Below are 20,348 nucleotides of genomic sequence, written 5' to 3'. Positions count from 1 at the left end.
TTCATAGGCTTAATCATATCTATCAAACCAAAGGCCACAGGAAAAAGCCTTTGGACTCACAGTAGTAGTTTGATTTTATGGATGTAAGTTAAATGTTTAAAAAATTGGGTGGTAAATGGGAATGAGATATTTCTGTGGTTAGGAATGGATTTTTTTTTGTTGTTGTTTTCCAAAAAAGTTTACATTTAGTATTTTCTCTTATTTTTTAGGTCTGAGGGTAGCCCAGGATGGCCGCAGCTTCTTATGATCAGTTGTTAAAGCAAGTTGAGGCATTAAAGATGGAGAACTCCAACCTTCGGCAAGAGCTAGAGGACAACTCAAATCACCTAACCAAACTGGAAACGGAGGCATCTAACATGAAGGTATTGCAAGTTCTGTATTCATCATTTGTTGCTGCCTTTTGGAGTTAACTGTCTTGCAGTGAACTGGTCATTGTACAAGTTCTCTATGCTTCTGGAGTCCTACAAAAATTCTCTTATAGGCTGTATAAAAGAAAACTGTACTAATCAGATTTAGTTGGTAAAGTGTACTGTTTTTTTTTTTTTAATTTGGAAATGAAAATATTTTAAAACTGTTTTTAGAAACAGTTCCAGTTTTCATAGCGTTTTTTCTGGTTTGTCATGATAAGCACCACCATTTTTGCACTGCTCTACTTCCCAGCATGAAGACATGGGAGAGACTGGAGATTTTCATTATTTTAGGGTAAGTTTAATGTTTTTTTGTTTTCTTACAGTTACAGTACTTACGCTCAAAAAAAAAATTCATTTTAAAGTAAAACCACAAGTCTCCAGCCTCTCCCAAGGCATAAACTCAGACTTCATAATTTCACCCTAATCTGCCCATCTAATATTTAAGGACTGTGTGTAGGCTTTCAAAGCCACCTATCCAACAGGTAGCACTTAGACTCAGATGGAATTAATATGGATTTTAATCTTTTGGAAGATACGGAAGTAACTGCATCTGTGTGATAGTGGCACTTAACAAGGCAGAATTTCACAAGCATTCTAGCTGCTCTTCCTGAGCTGACAAATCCTGCTTTTTGCTAGCAATCAGCAGAACTGATACATAAGCTGCTATCATTGGAATATAATCCCAGGTATGTATATGGACTGGGGGAAGATCTACTTGAGGGCAGCCCTGTGCAAAAGAACTTGGGGGTCTTGGTGGATGAGAAGCTGGACATGAGCCAGCAGTGTGTGCTTGCAGCCCAGAAGGCCAGCTGTGTTCTGGGCTGCATTAAAAGAGGAGTGGCCAGCAAGGAGAGGGAGGTGGTTGTCCCCCTCTACTCAGCTCTACTCAGTATTTCATCTGGAGTACTGCATCTGGAGTACTGGGGTCCCCAGTGCTAGAAAGACACAGAGCTCTTGGAATGAGTCCAGAGATGGGCCACTAAGATGATTAGAGGGCTGGAGCACCTCTCTGTAAACAAAGGTTGCAGGAACTGGGATTGTTTAGCTTGAAGAAGAGAAGGCTCAAGGGAGATCATCTTGTGGCTTTGCAGTACTTGAAGGAAAATATAAACAGGAGGGGTTACGACTGGTTATGTGGATTGATATTGGTAGGACAAGGGGGAATGGTTTTAAACTAAGGAGAGATTTAGGTTAGATATTAGGAAGAATTTTTTACTTAGAGGATGGTGATGCAGTGGACCAGGTTGCCCGTGGAGGTTGTGGATGCCCCATCTCTGGAGGCCAGGCTGGATGTGGTTCTGGGCAGCCTGGTCTGGTGGTTGGTGACCCTGCCTTGGCAGGGGGGCTTGAAACTAGATGATCTTTGAGGTCCTTTTCAACCCAGGCTGTTTGGTGATTCTGTGAATATCTGCGTATGTGTTGGTCACTCTGAAAGTAATGCCCTCCTATTTATTTCCATGAAAAGTACAACAAATACACAGAGCACGAATACACAAAGCACAAATACAGAGAGAACAAATACACAGAGCACAAATACACAGAGCAATGCTTTTTGATGGAGCAAATTCCCAGATACAAATCTCTACTTTTCAAAACAGTCACTACCATTAGCCATGCATTTTTCCCAGCAGTGAACAAGAGCCTGCATGCTGCACTCAACAGAGGTGATTCACTGCTGCTGTTACCACTGCTGAACGCATCATCCACTGTTTGGTCTCCATAAATGTTCAGTAAGCATTGATAATGTAAGTGGGTGCCATTTTTTTCTGCAAGGAGGAATTCAGTGACACACCTTTGTTTCATCTGCACTGTCTTGTCAGACGCCATTGCGTCAAACAGCCTCTCTGCTGCCATCTGTCACATGACAGCAAAGTGTAACTGAGTATTTTTTGGGAAGGTTCAACCTCTACTGCCCTTCCACCAACAGTGCAATAAAACAGTTGGCATTATTTATAGAGCAGCTCTCATGCTACTATATATCGTAGTTTTTTTGTGAATATTGAGCAATATTTGTGTGTCCGTGCTTTCCCATATTCATATAATAAACTTCTTGTTACTTTATGGCTAGTCGTTATTTTATTACAAATAATCTGATTAATGTAACAAAAAGAAAATGAACTTCATTTAACATGTAGATTGACCAATGTATTCATGTATTTGGTTTGAACCACTATAATTAGGTATAACAGTATTTAAAAGAGGTAGGGTTTTGGTTTTTTTTCAGTTACATATAATCTTTGCATTGACATGTAAAATCCAAATGGCTGCACAACCTAAACTGAAGTGATATAATAGTCCTTCACACATAAACTACTTGAAACTGTGTTTGGCATTAACAGCTGAGAAAAACAGTTTTTTGTGTGTTTAATTTTATCTGAGAGCTACACAGTTTGGTTATATTGCCAGTGTTGAGGTAATATAGCAAATCAGTCAGTTTCTTTGCCTGTCATCGCAGTCTGAAATAAGGAAGTGAAGAAAGAGTTTGTAAAAGGGAAAAACACGTTTTGTTTTCGTTTTGTGTCAATAATTAAGTTCTCAGAGACCCAGAGAAAGAGACTATCTGTATCAGCTGGTTTCTAGGGCATTATTTTGGGATGTGGAACGGCTTTATGCCTTTACTACAAATGCGGCAGACCAGCAAACTGAACATGGTTACACTGCACTCTACAGAAATGTGTGTATACATGTATTCCAAGTAGATACCTCATTTTTTTCTCTCCTTGAATGTTGTCCTGGATATAAGGAACTTATCCTAAACTCCCTTCAACTCAAGTATTAAACTTAGGTCATTTCTTTAAATTGAGATAGAGCACAGAAAAAAAAGAATCAGATCAGTCTAAACAATCCCCATTGAAAAATGATGATGAGTTCTATTTGTCGTGGGTGCTTGGACATGAAGCAGTTTCTTTCTCTTGTTTGTTTTAATTGTATTTGAAAAGGCTAAGAAACCTTGCCTTAACTTTTGTTGAATTTGAAGAATGTTATGGGAATCACAGTGGGCACTGGAGCCCGTAGGTGAAAAAGTTTGAGAGTAATTGCAGGATTCTGTTAGGTCAGGAGATTATTTTAGTTTTCTGAAAAATAACTTGTTTGCTTTGTTCTGCTGAAGGAAACTGCTTGCTCCATGGTTTGTATGGTTCCAGTGTTGTAATTAGGAATAATTAAAAGAAAAGTAAGTAGAAGTACCAGAGAAGTGTAGATTAAAAATCCCTTGGCTACCATATAAATAGTTGAAAGTCCAAATAGTTAAAAACACAAATCCTTCAGGATAACATGTAGGTCTCTAGCAGCTTCTCCTGCCAAGTGCCATATATTAGAGGAAGAAGGGAAGTGATAATAAGGTAAACTAGATGTGCTTCTGTGATGTTATGTACAGCAGTGTTGCTATTCTTACACCATTTCATTTTGATTCGGTAGGATTATCTCATAGTGACTATTTGGACAATTAATAGCTTTGCTTATATCAACTATTCTGCTTTATGTTCTTTAATCAGTTGTGGAAACCAATAATTGAGAATGGCATTTCTCATATTGAATAATTTTAAAGGAGTTGATTCTGTAAGTAGTAGTGTTAAATACTGTGCAAGTGTGCCTCATTTTTATAATCGCTCCTTTTTCAGAAATGTAGATAATCATACTGGAATTAAAAGCTTAACGTGAGCTCATCTTGCAGATGCATTTATTGTAAACTACTACTGACCTATATAGGAACAGTGTTTGAATGCTTCATTTTTAAAGCTAATTTTCATAATTAAAAGGGCAAATTGTCTTTTTGTTGACCAGAAAAGGAGGTGAGGGGTAAGGAAAGGTGAAGATGTTATCAAGCATGCCAAAGTTACTAACAAAACAGTATATGCTTTGTTTTTTAATTTGTGTTGTCTTAGAGATTAACTGTTCAAACAGAAGAAATCCCTCAGAGTATTATGACTAGCTTGGGAAATTCAGTTGTTACTGTAGGCTTACTCTCAGATGAGAACTACAGCAGTTCTGTATGGTAAAACATTCTCTCTGAGTAAACAAATACTCTGTTTGGTGGCCTATTTAAGTAGCTGTTGGCCTGTAAGTGTAGAGCAGTTTGAGTGTGTGAATGCAGTTAGTAAGCATAACCACATATAACAAAGACTACAGACAAATTTAGGAACAAGTGAACTAGCAAGTTAATTTCAAAAAAGGCACTCCGTTGCTCTACTACTTCTTGCCCATACATGTAAAGTCTTCTGTCAGAAAAAGACCTCCATTTTTAAAGACATACAAATCAAAGACACATAATAAAATATGATTGATTTTCATTTTATTTTCTCTGAAAGTTAAACTTGCTATTGTATCTTGTTACGACTATTTAAAGGAATAGACACAGATCCTTAGCACAAACAGGAGACTATCAAGATGGCAACTTAAGAGAATTGCGTAGCTTGATTGTTTAATGAACAACAGGGCATCTTAAAAGATTGAAGCTTATTACTGTAAGTTTGTTTATAAAAAGGGATGATCTGGGTTCAGAGTGTTTCAGTAGCAAACTTTCTTGCACTGTTTCAGCACGCCGTTACACTTTTTGGACATGAATTCTTTGTTGAGCCCAGGCCAGGTAATCAGGATTTTGGGATCTGTATGTCTTAGGAGTTTAAACAACAGCAGATGCTGATCTTTTACAATCCAGTATGCCAGTTACTGAATCATATTCTTTTTTAAAAAGTTTACGCTTGCAGAGACATAAGATTGCAGATATTTCTGTGTCTCCCTTTAGTCCTGCCTGACTTTTATCAAGTGTCTGTCTGATAAGGTAAGCAGGTGATTGCATTTTCTTTTAACTTGTTTCTCATTTAAAGGTCAGACAGGCTTTTGCTTAGCCATCATTTTTTGTTACTTAACCTAAAAAATCTGTTTTTTTTCTACACAGTTGTCTCTCATCATCAGTGTTAAGGATTGTCATTGTAAAGCACAGAAGATACCAATAGAGATTTTTATATCTGGCAAAGGAATCTATTTCAGTGTATCATGATGAAGTATGTCATTGGAAATTAGAAATTGAAGTCTGTTGTATTTGAAGCCTGACAGAACCCCCTGAAAAACACAGCCAGCAAATTTTGTTATGTGATATTTTTACATGTATGTGTGTGTGTGTGCTTGTGTGTATGCAGGTACGAGTGGCATGGTGCTTGTCTTTTATCTTCTTTCTGTTGTGCTGGATTTGTGAGAGTATATGTATACACTGTGCATCTGTTTGTATATTAGCTTTCTCTGGCATATGACGGACACATACGTAGAAGATACCCATGTTTGTAATCCCATCTTCAGTTATCTATTAACAGTTTTTCCTCTAAAATACCTGAGATTATATATTTTGCTGGAAATACTTAATGTACCAAATAAGCAGAATTCTCCCATCATTTTCCAAAGAGGGGAGTTTTCGTAGCTTCATCTGGCCTTTTCTCTTTTTTCTTGCACTTTTGGAGAAAAGGTTTAGAATAGTTCATTAGAACAAACACTAGAATATTTTAGCAAGTCACGCAGAGATAAAATATGTTGAAGAATGATGCGGAGATACAGAAGCAGAGTAGTCGGTACACAGAAGAGAAAAATGCATGAGAAAAGATAGATTTCATCAGGAATGCTTGCTAGTGAATAGACTGCAGGTAGTAAGCAAATCGGTGTAACTGTGAAATGTTTGTATTTGAATCTTACGTTTTAGTAAGTTAGGCATTGCTTTGTGGATTCTGTTACAAATTTGAATATTAGTATTGTTTCCAGAGCTATCAATGTAAATCTAATTTCCAAGTGACATTCACAAAGAGGTGAGGTCATATGAAGGTTGCTCTGCAAATAATGTCTCCTGGTCTGCAGTGTTGGTGGCAGAGCACTAGAGGTGTATCTGTTGTAGTTTCTGTGGAAATAAGTAGGAGGCCTTACTTTTGGAGCTACCTGCAGTTAACGTATTGAGGTTGTAGTTGCTGAGCAAAGTAAAAACAATGTAGTAATGTCTGTAGTAATTGTACGTATGGAGCTCAGCGACAGCTAGCTGTTATACGAAGAACTTCACAGGGATCCTGTGTCAAAACTGTTAACAACAGTAACTTCAGCACAAAGTTAAAAACAGAAGTAATGAAATGTCAGAAAAAAGTGCCTTCTCACCCAAATGTTCTGAAATAATTTGAATATGAAATTTCTAAATTGTCAGTTGTAAGGTTGTTCCTGTTCCATCCTCTTTTCTTCCATATTTGGGAAGATTTGAGGTATGACCCCTTTGGCTTCAGAAAAGGGTGGATTACAACGTAAGTAGTAGGAGAAATAATTTCTCAGAGCACTGATGAGATCAAGGTGCTTAAAACCATAGTCATCCGTATGATTTCCCATCTGTCATCAGTCTTCATTAATTTGTCAGCTAGTCATTTTTTGTTTATTCATAAAGCTCCTTTATGGTAGGTTCTCACAGCAATTCATCAGGTATATCTTCTCTGTCAAATTTGCTTTCCTGTTTTATCAGCACTGTGCCAACTTTATTGCTTGGGGTAGCCTCTGGGATTCTTCCTCAGCATGTTCATGTGCGTCTGTCTTCCTTTCTTTTTTACCCATTAAAGATAATTATAATGATGCGCTTTCAAGCTGTAGAATTCAAAATGAAAATAGTTATCTTTTTCTTACTTTTGCTGTGATGTTGCTTATCAAATTTTTGTGTATATAACCTTCCCTCAAGATCCCTTACTTATTTAGCTCTTGTTATAATAAGATTTATATTATATGTATAAAATAGCCGTGGCACCATGGCAGATTTGATCTCACTTTTTAAGAAGGCGTCCTCAGAAAAAGTGCTGATGTACAGACCCACAAGACTGATGCTTTTAATGACTGTGTTGTTAGAAAACAGAGTAGACTACTTTTGGACAAAGGGTTAATATCACTTTGTTAAAATGTGGCTTACAGACCTAAATTCTATGAAGGTTCATTGAGTTGACAGTCCTAATGAGTTTTGCTTCCAAAATGAGTTTAGTAATGTCCCTTTATCAGAGAAGAACCTAAACTGATTTGAAAAGGTCTTTGACTAGCAGTTGAGTTAAAGATTGAAAAATAATTAGTAGAGTAAATGGTCTTTTGGGTATTTTTTTTTTTTTTTTTTAAAGATAGCCAGCAGTGACCTAGCGAGATGTCTACTGTGACCTGTTTTGTTCATCTTAATTTGTAACTTACTTTGTGTGGGGAGAGATGTAAAAGTTTTTCAGTATGGTTAAAAATGAAAAGAAAAATTTCAGAAATGGCAGAGTGAAGAAATATCTGAAAGATAAAATTCAGCTCATTTGGCTGCTGAAAGAATTGTCTGGGAGTTAGCACCACCAGAGATGAATTTTCAAGATATTAACAGATAGAAGCTGGAAAGAGCGATATATAAGTTAAATGGAGAATTTTATTATTATTTTTAACATAATTCTGAGTTTCTACTAAGATAGGGTGATGGCATGGATTGGCATTTGGTCTGACTTGACGTCAAAGGACAGTGTTTGCATTTTTGCTTCTAGTTTGTTTGTTGGTTTTTTCCCTAACAGTGTCCTGCTCTCTTAAGACTGGGTGGAGCAGAGCCTCGGAGGAGAAAACTTGCCTCCCTTCTAGAGCTCCTGAACTTTATGAAGAAGGAGGGGCCTTCAGTGGCTCTGGATGGGATGGAGGGTTGGAGGGGGTAAAAAGAAGCCTGGGAGTCATAGCTAAAGAAGAGAGCCTTAAGGGACTGTCATGGAGAGTAGGCAGCAAAGAGGTCTGCCAGGTTGGTGATGGAAAGTCGTTTCTCAGAGCAGGTGGCAATGTACAGTGTGTGCTCCTGTTCACATCTGCCCTGCAAGATGCCATAGGAAGTGGGAGAGTTGTACTGAGACTCAAGAATAACTGATGTGTCTTTTCAAGTCACTTTTTCTTTTTTTTTTTTTCATTCAAGTGGTTAATGTTTTTGATTATAAGGTTTGCTTATTCTCTTGATTTATAGCTTAGCTTCACCTATGTGTTTGAAAAATTTTCAGTCCAATTTGGGAGCACGGTAGGAAGTATTAATTAGAAGGTCTAAGCAGGTCACTTGCAAAGCTCTGAACAACTTGATAGTAGCACAGTCCCTAGTGCGTTATTTCATGGAAAAGATTTATATTTGCTACTCTGTGTGTGTGCATGTGAAAATGTGCACTTCTAACATTATGTTAGTTGGGACAATAATGTATGGTAATTTAACTTTCTAAGTTCTATATGAGGTGGCACTGGGATAAATTTGTCATAATAAAAACTGGTAGGTGTGGAGATTTTATTTTCTTTTTTTTCCGCAGTATGGTCTAATAGCTTTGTTAAAATTTACAAAGCAGTTACAAGTTATGATCATATTGTATTACTTCTGTGAGACTCTTGAAATATTGCCATTTCTTACAATGTCTTTTGATTCTATTTTTTTTTTATTCAATGTTTTGATTTTATTCTGTTGTCCTAATTCTGTTTGTGTATATGTCTTAGAGCTTTTTGGAGAAGGACCCTTTTTTACCTCGGATACAGATGAGAACAACAACAACAAAAAGCCTTATTTTTCACTTGCTACTAATAGCAGTTAAACATAAATTTTCCCTCCTTAACTAGCCTGTGTGTCACCAGATAATGATCTTCTGGCATGCTCTTCATTTATTTGTTGCCATGCAAATAGTGTTCCTCAGAAAGTGGTGCCTACATTGAATCTGTCTTTGCCTTGGCACTGTTTGCGTGTATCTTCCAGCCAACTCATAATAAATCAACTTCATTTTGCTAGTGATTTTCTTCAGCATTTTGGCTGATGTGACCAAAGTTAAAGCTTTTTGTATGTGGTAATTTTGGCTCTTATGAGTTGTTTGTGTGGTACTGTGTCCTCTGTTGACTTAAAAGAGCGATTCTCCTGACTTTCATTTTTAAAAGTTTAGTTTTATACGTGTTCCATTTAGCACACAGAAGGCTTTGTTTGGATTTCTTTGATAATTCACTGAATTTTTTTGTGGCTCAGCAGAAACAAATTACTGTAGACAATAAAGATAAATATAGAAGAAACTGAAAGTTTTGCAGAATGGCTCGAGCAGTGAACAAGAGCAGCTTGTGTTGTAAATGTCTTGATTTTGAAAAGGACTTGTTAGGAGGCAATTAATGAATCAAAAGCATAGACTGAAGGAACTTCTGTTAATTCTTGTTTGTATTATTTTTCAGAGGTGGGAATGGCGCAAAGAATCTGACTCTTTAGTCTGCTCTTTGCCTGTGACATGAACAAATTTTGATAGTGAAACAAACTATAAAAGCATAGTAATTTATAAAATAGTTTGTTTTTACTTTCTATAATTAAAAAATATCACATAAAAAGATGTAAGACTTACTTGAGTTTGTGCCCTTAAAAGCAGAGGAAATAGCATGTTTAAGGTAGGCAGTGCCACTCATATTTTGTCAGCTGGCTTGTACACAGTTTGATACAATTTTACATACTAAAAAAAAAAAAAAGACTACTGAAGTTAGCATGCTTCATGCTGAAACTAAGGATGTAAATACGCTGTTCTATTAAATTAAGTGTTTTTGAACTCACCTCTGCAAATGAATTCTTTAAACACAGATTTTCATGTATAAAGAGACATTTAGAGTCAGAAATTTCTCGTGAAAGTTACTTTTTGACAGAAATGCATTCTGCAGGAAAAAGATATATTTTCATCAAAAATGTTTTTTTAAAAAAATAGATTTTCAATCTACTGTGTTAAAAACAAAGTACATTTATGTCCTTCTCTGTCAGCTGAGTTTTCTAGCTGACAGACTGTATCCCCTTGATAAGCTGTCATCCTTCTTCAGTCGGTAGCATGCATCATTGAAAACATCACAGCCAGACACAGTAGGCAGTAAGTTGAAGATACTGGGATGTAATTTAATGCAAATTCAAAGGTACTCTCTCTCTGCCAGCTCTCATTTGGCACTGTGGCATCCAAAACAGAGCTCAAAACTCTATTATATTTGTCAAAAGTATTCTAATTCAACAATAATGAGTATTTTGCATTCACTGTAACTGAATTATGTTCTGTATTCTAAAATAATATGGAATTTTGAAATTCACTGCAAGTTAGCATCTCTGTAGAAGTGCAGTAGTTCATATACGTACATTTCACTTTATACATATTTAATAAGGGAGAAATGGGGAAATAAAATAGCATGGGATCTAACTTTTTAATAGTCATGTCCAGATGGTTGGCCCTGTGGGTATTTGCACATGCTTAGAGGTATGTATATACTTTTACAGTTTGTGAAACCCTTTTTTTGTAAGCTTCATATTTACCCCATTCCGCACAACAAGCATCATAAAAATGAACAGAAACTGATTACACTTGTTTTGTTCTTTGACTAGCTACAGTAACTTTCCACTTCTTGCTTCAAGTCTTGCATTATTAAAAATATAAATCTAATAAATGTTGCTTTATAGTAATTTTTTTTATTATTTGTATTAAATAAAAATATTAAAGCATACTTGCTTCATGTAACTGTAGGAACCATCTTACAGTGTAGATGGTAATAGTATGTTTGTCTATTATGAAAATGTAATGAGCTGCGAATAGTCTCACTTAGAAAGACTTTTCTGATTAATTCCTACGTGCACGTCAACAAAGTACTAGATACTGTATTTTTGCCTCCTGTAATCTTAGATTGATGTTGATAATGCTTCATTTAAGGCTAAATTTCTAAAGATTTTTATTTCATATTATGGAGATACTATTGTAACTGCAACTGCGTTGTTGAAAAAGTATAGAGTAGAACCCCGTATTCAGCAGAAACATTCCTTGCCTGAATAAATATCTGTGGAATAGGTGCTAAATTCTGAGGTTCTGTACCTCATGCTGTATTAGTGTATACCTTATTTTCTTTTCAAAATTTTGTTTTCCATTTTATCTCAGTATTTCCCTTTCAAACCTGTAAGCGACTAAACTTACTAAGTATTTCAAGGGATAATATTGTTCATGCTTAGCATAGGAAATACATATATTCCTTTTATTGTTTATTTTTCCTAATGTAAGCTTTTCTGTTCCTTCTTAAAGTAATTGCCTTATCCTAAGGCTGGATTTTTCTCGTGCAGAATGTTTTTTTTTTTGTATCCTACGCTTCCCTGGTTTTCATAGGAGTGAAGAGTCAGGAGTGACAACAGCCTTAAAGTACTTAAAGGAAACTGCCACAGCAAAATCATGGCACAGGGAAGGAAAATATTGTACCAACTGTACATTTGATATGCAGGGAATGGGAAAATATGTAGAAACGTCCTCTGAAAGTAACAGTAAATTTGAAAATATTGATTACCGTTTGTTGATCATGTTATAAATTCTAATATCAGTGAAAGAAACTCCCTTAAACTTTACAGGTTTTTACAAACTGAATCAAATAACAATTCTGTGGAAATTTTTTTCAGTTCCTGCACATGTAATGCAGTTAGACATTTGCAAATAACTTTTTTATGTTCATGCAAACTGAAAATGCACTGAAATAAAGGAAAATGTTATGAGAGTGACTTAGTATCTTATGAATTTCAGACCTTTAAAATGCAGGTTTAGTCAGGCAGCAAAGAACCTGCAGTGGTATTGTATTGAGTTAGATTTGTCATTCTCAGTTTGTTATGTTTTTGATTAAGCATAGCATTTGCAATTCTTCCAGAATCCAGATTGGTTGGAAAACTGAAAAAAGTTTTTTCTAAAATTTCAGTGAAATTGAGCTGGTGATATTTTATAGTTACTGACTTACCTCAGGCAGTATTACCTCAGGCAGTATTCTTTCTGAACACAGAATAGGATACTTTACTTGGTCTGACAGCAGACTTGCACTAAAATCTTGATAGACTTCAATGTGTAGTTACAGCAACTGACAGCCCTTAAGCACAGTGGCATCATGTAAATAATTGCCTTTTAGTAAGTGGCATTATTTGAAATGAAAATGAGCATCATTTCACACAACAAATGCTTTATTCTTTCTAAAAGGTTAAAAAACAAGCTTGTTTCGCCTCAGTCAGCAGTACTGTCATCATTGTGATCATTTAGACTTGGTTATAGGGGCAAGCAACCAGAGCAATTGCCTAAGACTTCAGCCAATTAGAAAGGCTCCCACCAGGCTTGATTAAGAAACAGTGTAAATCACCAGACTGCTCAGAACTAAAGGATCTTTTCATAATGCTCACTCAGACAATAAGTTCGGCTATGAAGGGTCACGTTAGACCTTGAATACGTATAAATCTGTGGAAAATAGTATTTTGATTTCACCACTACTGCTATGATATCTAGTATTTTTGTTGAATTTGGGTGATGGTTTTGCTTTCAGTGTGTTATCTTTTTTTCTGCCATTTGATAACACTAATTGAAACTGTGTGCAATACTGGGTTGAACACGAAAAGTCACTTTCACTTTAAAGTCCAATTGTATGGTAAGTTTTCAGTATAGTATATTAAAAATATAATTACTGTCAGAAATATTCTCATTTAAAAACACTGATGATATGATTAAAAATAATAATATTTAGTAATTCACTGTGCACTATCCCTGTTCTGTGTGGTGCAGAACACAGACAGACGTTCAGTTACTGTCTGAAATTGTAAACACTGCCCATGTTTTTGCAGTTAAGCTTGTTTTTGTCCTCAAGTGTTAATGATACAGAGGCAGTCATGGTAAACATTAAAACTTAGACTCGTGTTTACTTTTGAAAGACCTAATAAATTCCAAAACATGTTTGCTAAGTCTTCCAGCTGATATTGACCTATGAATGTCTCTGGCCTCTTGCTCCCAGTGTTTTCATACATGCAGGTCACAGTGAAAGTAATGCTTTTTTTTTATTTCCATGGGAACTACTACAGATACAAAGAGTACAGTCACACTGCTTCATAGAGCAAATAATCAGTTACAACACAGTGTTTTTGTGTGGTCACCAACATTAGCTGTGTATTTTCACCAACAAAGAACAGAAGCTCTTCATTTAATGATATGACGGCTGTGCACTGCTGTCTAGAACATGACTCATCTTTCTTGTCCCTGTTTCCACTGCTTGAAACTCACCAGCCACCCCTCACTATGCTCTCAATGTTTGGTCTCTATGAACATTCACCGAGCATTGAAGAATGTCAGTGGGTGCCATTTCTTCCTCATGAGGGATTTCAGCGGTGCATCTTTGCTTTTCTTCTATGTCAGACGCCATTTTGTCAGGCTGCCCTTCTGCTGCCACCTGTCACACGGCAACACCAGGGAACAGGATATTGACTGGAAAGTTCAGTGTCTAATGCCATACCACCAACATCTGCTTCTGATACTGTGGACCAATATAATAAAACAGGAGGCATTACCTTTGGAACTGCCCTTGGATTTAAATTTATTATGATTTGCAGTCATTTGGGCATTCTCTGAATACATAAAACCTTATGAAAAGTGAATATGAATAATAAAGCTTATTCTGTCTGAAAGGGATGGAAAAGGGTTGGAAGCTAGACACCAAACAGAGGCCCAAAGCTATCTGATTTGACTGAATTTTTGTAAATGCTCCTCTTCGTGCCAGAGAGAAGTGTAGATAACCAAAGCATTTTTGTGCAGATACCATCTTTTAAAATATTTACAAATACAAATACAAATACAGTTCTCCAAAATTAAATACATTGCTAAATTTTAACTCATTGGAATTTGAAATCTGGCATTATTAGCATTGCTTCTCTCTGTTTCTTTTTTTTTTTTTAGTAGTAGTTTGAGTTTTTCTGCAGCCCTTAAGCAATTTTGTTTGCTTTGCCACCTATCTGGGTACCTTGTGCTGTTAAGGTACTTACCAGTAACTTTCGAGTTACCTGTTGACCCATCTGATCTTTTTTATTTGATTAGCTATGAATTAGTTGTAAACTCCAGAGTATATTAATGGAGCAGCACCATCCCCCTTCCCCACCCTCAGAAAACTTTTGTTTCTTTGCAGTCTCTGAACTATGGAGGCAGAAACATTTTTAAATGATGGGAAGTTTGAATCTCCATTTCCAGAAGCATTCATATAATTCTCCAGTATGGATAGGTTTTATTTAAATGACAGTTGTAATAATTCAACTTTCAGAGCCTAGTTTTTGGAGATTACATTTGCAGAATCACTTACAGTATGTTACTCAAAATCCTTTTCCTTCCTTCCTTCCTCCCTCCCTCCTTTTTAAATGAAGAACAACAGTTTGAGTAAGGAAAAGCACAACATTATGCCTCTTCAAAATAAAGACTCTCTTGACTTCTTGTAGTTGCTCTTTTTGTTGATTTTGAAGAGAGTAAAATGCCCTTAAAAGGTAGCTTCTGTACAAGTTGCAGGAATGGTAAATACTGGTGTTAAGATGTGCTGCATTCTAAAAAGAGCATAACAGTGATATGGAGATATTTAAAGATATTTAAAATTCTTTAGCTTTCAGGCATGAGCAGGAGGAATATAACTCTAAGTGTAGAATCTTGTGTGTGAAAAGTAAGCAGTACCTTCCATTTATTCAGAATTTTTATTTCCTGACTATTACTGCATCTTAAAATGTTTTCTGTGTCATAATAGAGGGTAAAGAAAAGTAATTTCAGTAAGGGCTTTTTGCTTTATCACCAGTCTTTTCAGTTTGTTATTGCTATCAATGTATCCATCGTTGTGTTATGCAGCAGTCATTCACTATCTTGCATTTAATTTTGTACCTGAATTTAGGTCACTGAACATGAGGGACCCAGGGGCTTACAGAACCCCTTTAGTGCAATAATCATTTAGTGCAGTAATCATTTAGTTGGAAGCTTTTTGTGTATTAGAAATATGTTCTTTCAACAGTATAATTCTATGTATTTTCAATAACATACAAGGATGTTTCTGTCTTCAAAGTTTCAGCTGCATAAAGGAGTCTCTGAAGTAAACCAAAGGAAATAACACCATGAGGAAAACCTAATTGTTTTCCTTAGATCTGGTGATGGTAGTACTGGTAGTAATAATATTAATAAGAGCAGTGATGACTATCTCTGCTGGCTTATGCTGCTGTCAAGTTCTTCTACTGATATCTTGGGGGTTTAAAAAATGTGGTATTCAAAATACTGTAGTAACTTTTAGTTAGGTAACTGAATTTTATTTTTACAGGGCTAACTTTAGATACACAAGTGAATAAATTTGACTGATTTCTCTGTGTTCCTATTTCTTCATCTGTAAATTAGAGATAAATACTCACTTTGAGAAAGACTTTTAAATATGCTGATAGATGCACTGCCAGACAGGCTATTCTTTACATCGTGACATAGTTTGGAGAAATACTGCAGATCTGCTTGACAGAAATTAAAGTTATATTCACTGCTCACATGAAATAAAATTTATACCAGTGTCTCAGTAGCTGTTGCATATGTCTGCACATGATTGCCTGTTATGTGTATTCACTTTGTGCTTTATTACTCTAAGGATCTCTTAATTCCTTGCAGGAGGTGCTGAAACAGCTACAGGGAAGTATTGAGGATGAGGCAATGGCATCATCTGGACAAATTGACATACTGGAACGACTTAAAGGTAAATTTAAAATTATGTTTCAAGTAGGTTCACTTGTTTCTTAGGTTTTTTTTCTTTTTTTCTTTTTTTTTCTTTGTTTCTTTCTTCAAGATAGTATTTTCTAGCTTAGTTCCATCTTCTTTCCAGTGCTGCCTTTGGTGGTTTGGCATAGTCTCACTGTCTGTTATTTTTTGCTGAGCATTTTAAAGACATGTTTTCAAAAGGTGATGTTTCTGAGTTGCTTTTGTGCTTTTGCTACTGTTACTTTAGGGCTTACAGAATCACAGAACGGTTTGGGTTGGAAGGGACCTTTAAGATTGTCTAATTCCAACCCCCTTGCCCAGCAGGGGCACCTCTGACTAGACTGGGTTCCTCAAAGCCACGTCCAGCCTGGCCTGGGACACCTCCAGGGAGGAGGCATCCTCAGATTCTCTGGAAAATCCATTCCAGTGTCTCACCACTATCATAGGAAAGAATTTCTTACTAACACCTAGTCTAAATCTACTTTGTTGCAGTTTATAAAGCCATTTCCCCCTTCTAAAAAGTCCCTCTCCAGCTTTCCTGTAGGCCCCTTCAGATACTGGAAGGCCTTTGTATGGTTCCCCGAGTGCCTTCTCCAGGCTGAAGAGCCCCAGCTCTCTCAGTCTTTCCCCATAGGGGAGATACTCCACCTCCTCCGGACCTGCTCCAACAGATCAAAATCCTTCTTGTGTTGGTGGCCCAACACAACTGGATGCAGTCCTCAAGGTGGGTCTCAGGAGATCAGAGTAGACGGGTAGAATCGCCTTCCTTGAGCTGCTGATCATGCTTCTCTTGATTCAACCCAGGATATGGTTTGCCTCATGGTCTACAACCACACATTGCAGGCTCTTATTGAATCTTTCATCAGCTGACTCTCCCCAATTCTTCTTCTCAGGGCTGCTCTCATGCCATTCTCTGCCCAACCTGTGCTTGGGACTGCCCTGACCCAGATGCGGGACCTTTCATTTGGCCTTGCTGAACTTCATGAGGTTGGCACAGGCCCACCACTCAAGCCTGTCCAGGTCCCCCTGGATGGTGTCTCTTCCCTTTTGTGTATCTAGTACCTCTTACACATGAATAAATTGGATAAAACTTCCACTTCATTCAGTTCTCTGTAGGAAAATAAAAAAATAAAAAAATTGTTTAAATTAAAGACAGATTGAATCACAGATTTTTCTGAACTTTCTTGCATGCCCTTTCCTCCCTGTGTCACACTACTGAAACTATGTCTGTCATGCTGAAAGTTGATCCTCTCTTCCCTGGAGAGTGTGGTGGAGTATGCACCATCCCGTATAATACTTCCAGAGCAAATTCAAATCGGTGTATACCTATTATCCTTACAACTGAACCATAAGTATCATAGAGGAAGGCTACATTTAAGGGCCTTGTGGTGAACAGGCTTGTCATCATCTACATGATAATGAATCATCTGTAGGATCCCTGAGAAAGAGACTTTAGGAAGTAGGCTACAAGAGCAATTCATATGGCATTTTTAATGACATTCTTACAAAACTCTACCCATTTCTAAATTCCTCTGGGAAAAAGATAGGCAAACGGTGCAGGGACACTGTTTCTAATGGGCAAAACTGTAGTTTTGCCATCTACTCAGGGACTACTGTTCTCTTAAATGTACAGTCAAGACTTGATTTGTTTGCCTTGTTCTTTTCTAGTTCCCAATACAAAATGTTCAGAATGCTTCCATTGAAGAAACGTGGATTTATACATGAAAGATGTTTCAAATGTGCTGCTGAACTTCATCTCTGAAAATATTTGCTTTCTGTTACCCAGAACTGAACCTGGAGAGTACCAGCTTTCCTGGAGTGAAATTAAGGCCAAAGGTGTCTGTGCGCTCATATGGGAGCCGGGAAGGGTCTGTGTCAAGCCGTTCAGGAGAGTGCAGTCCTGTTCCCATGGGATCATTTCCAAGAAGAGGATTTATGAATGGAAGCAGAGAAAGCACTGGTTATTTAGAAGAGCTAGAAAAAGAGAGGTATATTTTTTTATCTGTTCATCCAGTATGTGCTTACTTTTAATTTCAGTAGGATAAATTTAGTCGCATATTATATATTATATATACATAATATGTATATTATAATATTATATATTTAGCTGTAAGATTTGTGATCGTAAAGGTATATTTACTGTAACAAGTAAGGAAACCAAGAGTTTGTATTATATTTAGATGAAAAAAAGTCTTAAAACACATAAAACGCTTTCTGCTTCTTGCATGCTGTGGTTACTGTTCATTGGCTGAAGGTTAATTTATGTTGATCAGATGATTAGCATTTTACAAACATTGAACTGTCATGGCATCTCATACCCATTTGTATCTCCTCACCATTATTGGTAAGTTGGTACGTTAAAACTGACAATGTGATGGTGCAATTTCTTTCTATGTTTTGCAAATTATTACGACAACCATGGCTGGTTGGTAAGTTATTTAAACCACTTAATAAGAAGTGCACAGGCATAATGCAGAGCTGTAGTATGTTATCAATCACTTTTGAAGGAAATGTAAGAGATAGGTAGCTGTCTCCATTGAAGACATCCTCATACCTAAAAATGAATCTGTCTGAAATCCCACATATTTTTAGAGGCATACTTTTTGGGTTTTCTAAAGATTTGGTCATTGCAAGCTGCTGATTGATAGGGTGTAATTCTGTGGGGCTGAAAAACAATCAGCAACACTATATTTTAAGCTTAGTAGTTTTAACAAGCAAAAAAAAAAACCTATTTGGAACTGTAATACAAAAATTTGTTGGGAAGTAAATTGTTTGTGGAGCAGCAGCCTTGAACTCCCACTTTAAATGGCCTTTCCTGATGTTGAGGAAAGCTTTTGTGCTTTAAATACTATTTTTAGGTCCTTCTCGTTTGCTGAAACGAAAGTAATTTCCCATGGATCCATAGTGAGTCTTCTCTAGCAGCACTTCTGCTTATCTCTCTTCTGTTTATCTCAGATTTTACTCAGTGGTCATGTTTGTTTCCTCTTCAAAATGCAGGCTCCTGAAAAGCTGTATAGAAAAATACAGGAATCCAGGAATCTCTTCCCACTTGCTTACTTCAGTCTTAAAGAATCTAATGTATCTGCCATTTGAACTCATGGCTTTTCGCTCTTAAGTTTTTCCATTCTTAGAGTCTTTTATCCTAGTCTCTGAAGTATTGCTTGTAAAGCTCTCTGTGTGTCGTATGTCACAAGGACAGGGCACTCCTATTTCTTATCCAAACTGAGAACCTGGCAGTAGTTCATGATCCACCTTAACAAAATATTGTACAAGTTTTTGTTATTTCCAGTGCTGTTTTTTACCATATATGGTACTTAAATCTTTTAAGTGTAGTTGGGGCTCTCAGTTACAATAGAAGTCATTGGACTCCAGGTCATTCAGAGAAGGGACCATTAATTTAGAGCAACTGGAGTTCAGGTTGGTTACTGCAATACATCTGGTTTACAATGTAATCTTTTACTACAATTAGTAAATGATTCTAAAAAATGATTCTAAAGTGATTGTTCTTTGGACATTTTTGTTTAGCAATAAAGTCCAGAGTGATCTGGTCTTTTTTTTTTTTTTTTTTTTTTTCAAATAATGCTGGAGAAAAGGGAGGGAAAGGGTTATTTTAATTTCAGTGAAGTTCTGACAGTGTTACTGTTGCAACCGTGGCAGTAAAGATTTGTGCTGTTGAGATGATCTTCTGTAGAGGCATGACCAGATAACATCTGCCTTAATTTATTACTGAAATAATAATCACTACTGCCCAGCTCTTGATGCTGTTTTGCAGGACATCTGCAAATTCTTGAGGTGTTGACCTGAGCCCCAGGTAATCAGAAAAATCAGAATTTAGAGTGGAGAATATAGGGCTATGCATTTCAAAGCAGTATGAATTCGGAAAGGAATTAACCACTTACTTTGCTGTGCCTTGTGTGTTTGTTGCTAAGTTCTGGTGTTTCAACATGGATTACTTGCTGGTAGTTTTTTGTTTGTTTGTTTGTTTGTTTTTTGCATTTAAATAGGTATTCTAGGAGTTTGTGGAACTTCACAGATGTCAGAACATTAGAAAAATTTAAAAACTAACATTTTTTGGAATCCTGCAGCATAAGAACATTTTCATTCAGTATTTTAGCACCCTGAAAAATATGTTTTGCTTGTGGGCAGCAGCGTCTGGGAAGGACCATATCATGTATTAACTGTATATGAATTGGGCAAAATCACGAGGTGCTTATCAATAAAGAAATTTTCTAGATGTTTGAAAATGTAAACAAATAAGGAACAAGAAAAATGATCTTGTGAGAAGGAAAAAATTAACCAACTGGTATGAAGAAATGTTTTGCATGTTTTCCACTTACTCAGTTCTCCATTTTTAAACTCAGTAGATGCAGGAAATGGGAAATATGTATTTTTAGAATCATAGAATTATTTGAGTTGGAAGAATCTTGGGCTG

At 36.5% G+C, this 20,348-nt stretch overlaps 1 protein-coding gene across 4 annotated transcripts in view; it reads left to right on the top strand.

Moving 5' to 3' along the window:
• Positions 1-227: 227 nt before the first annotated feature.
• APC (APC regulator of WNT signaling pathway) overlaps positions 228-20,348 on the top strand; it is a gene marked incomplete at both ends in the record, with an annotated part of 55,093 nt that continues 34,972 nt past the window's right edge. For all 4 annotated transcript variants that reach the window (XM_079548469.1, XM_079548467.1, XM_079548468.1 and 1 more), the window contains 3 exons: positions 228-362; positions 15,830-15,914; positions 17,703-17,904. In XM_079548469.1, the coding sequence (XP_079404595.1) occupies positions 228-362; positions 15,830-15,914; positions 17,703-17,904 (422 nt within the window). The remainder of the gene's footprint in view (positions 363-15,829; positions 15,915-17,702; positions 17,905-20,348) is intronic.

This window comes from Tetrao urogallus, assembly GCF_951394365.1.
Source record: "Tetrao urogallus genome assembly, chromosome: Z".
Lineage (NCBI taxonomy): Eukaryota > Metazoa > Chordata > Aves > Galliformes > Phasianidae > Tetrao > Tetrao urogallus.
This window is presented reverse-complemented; position numbering and strand designations above follow the sequence as displayed.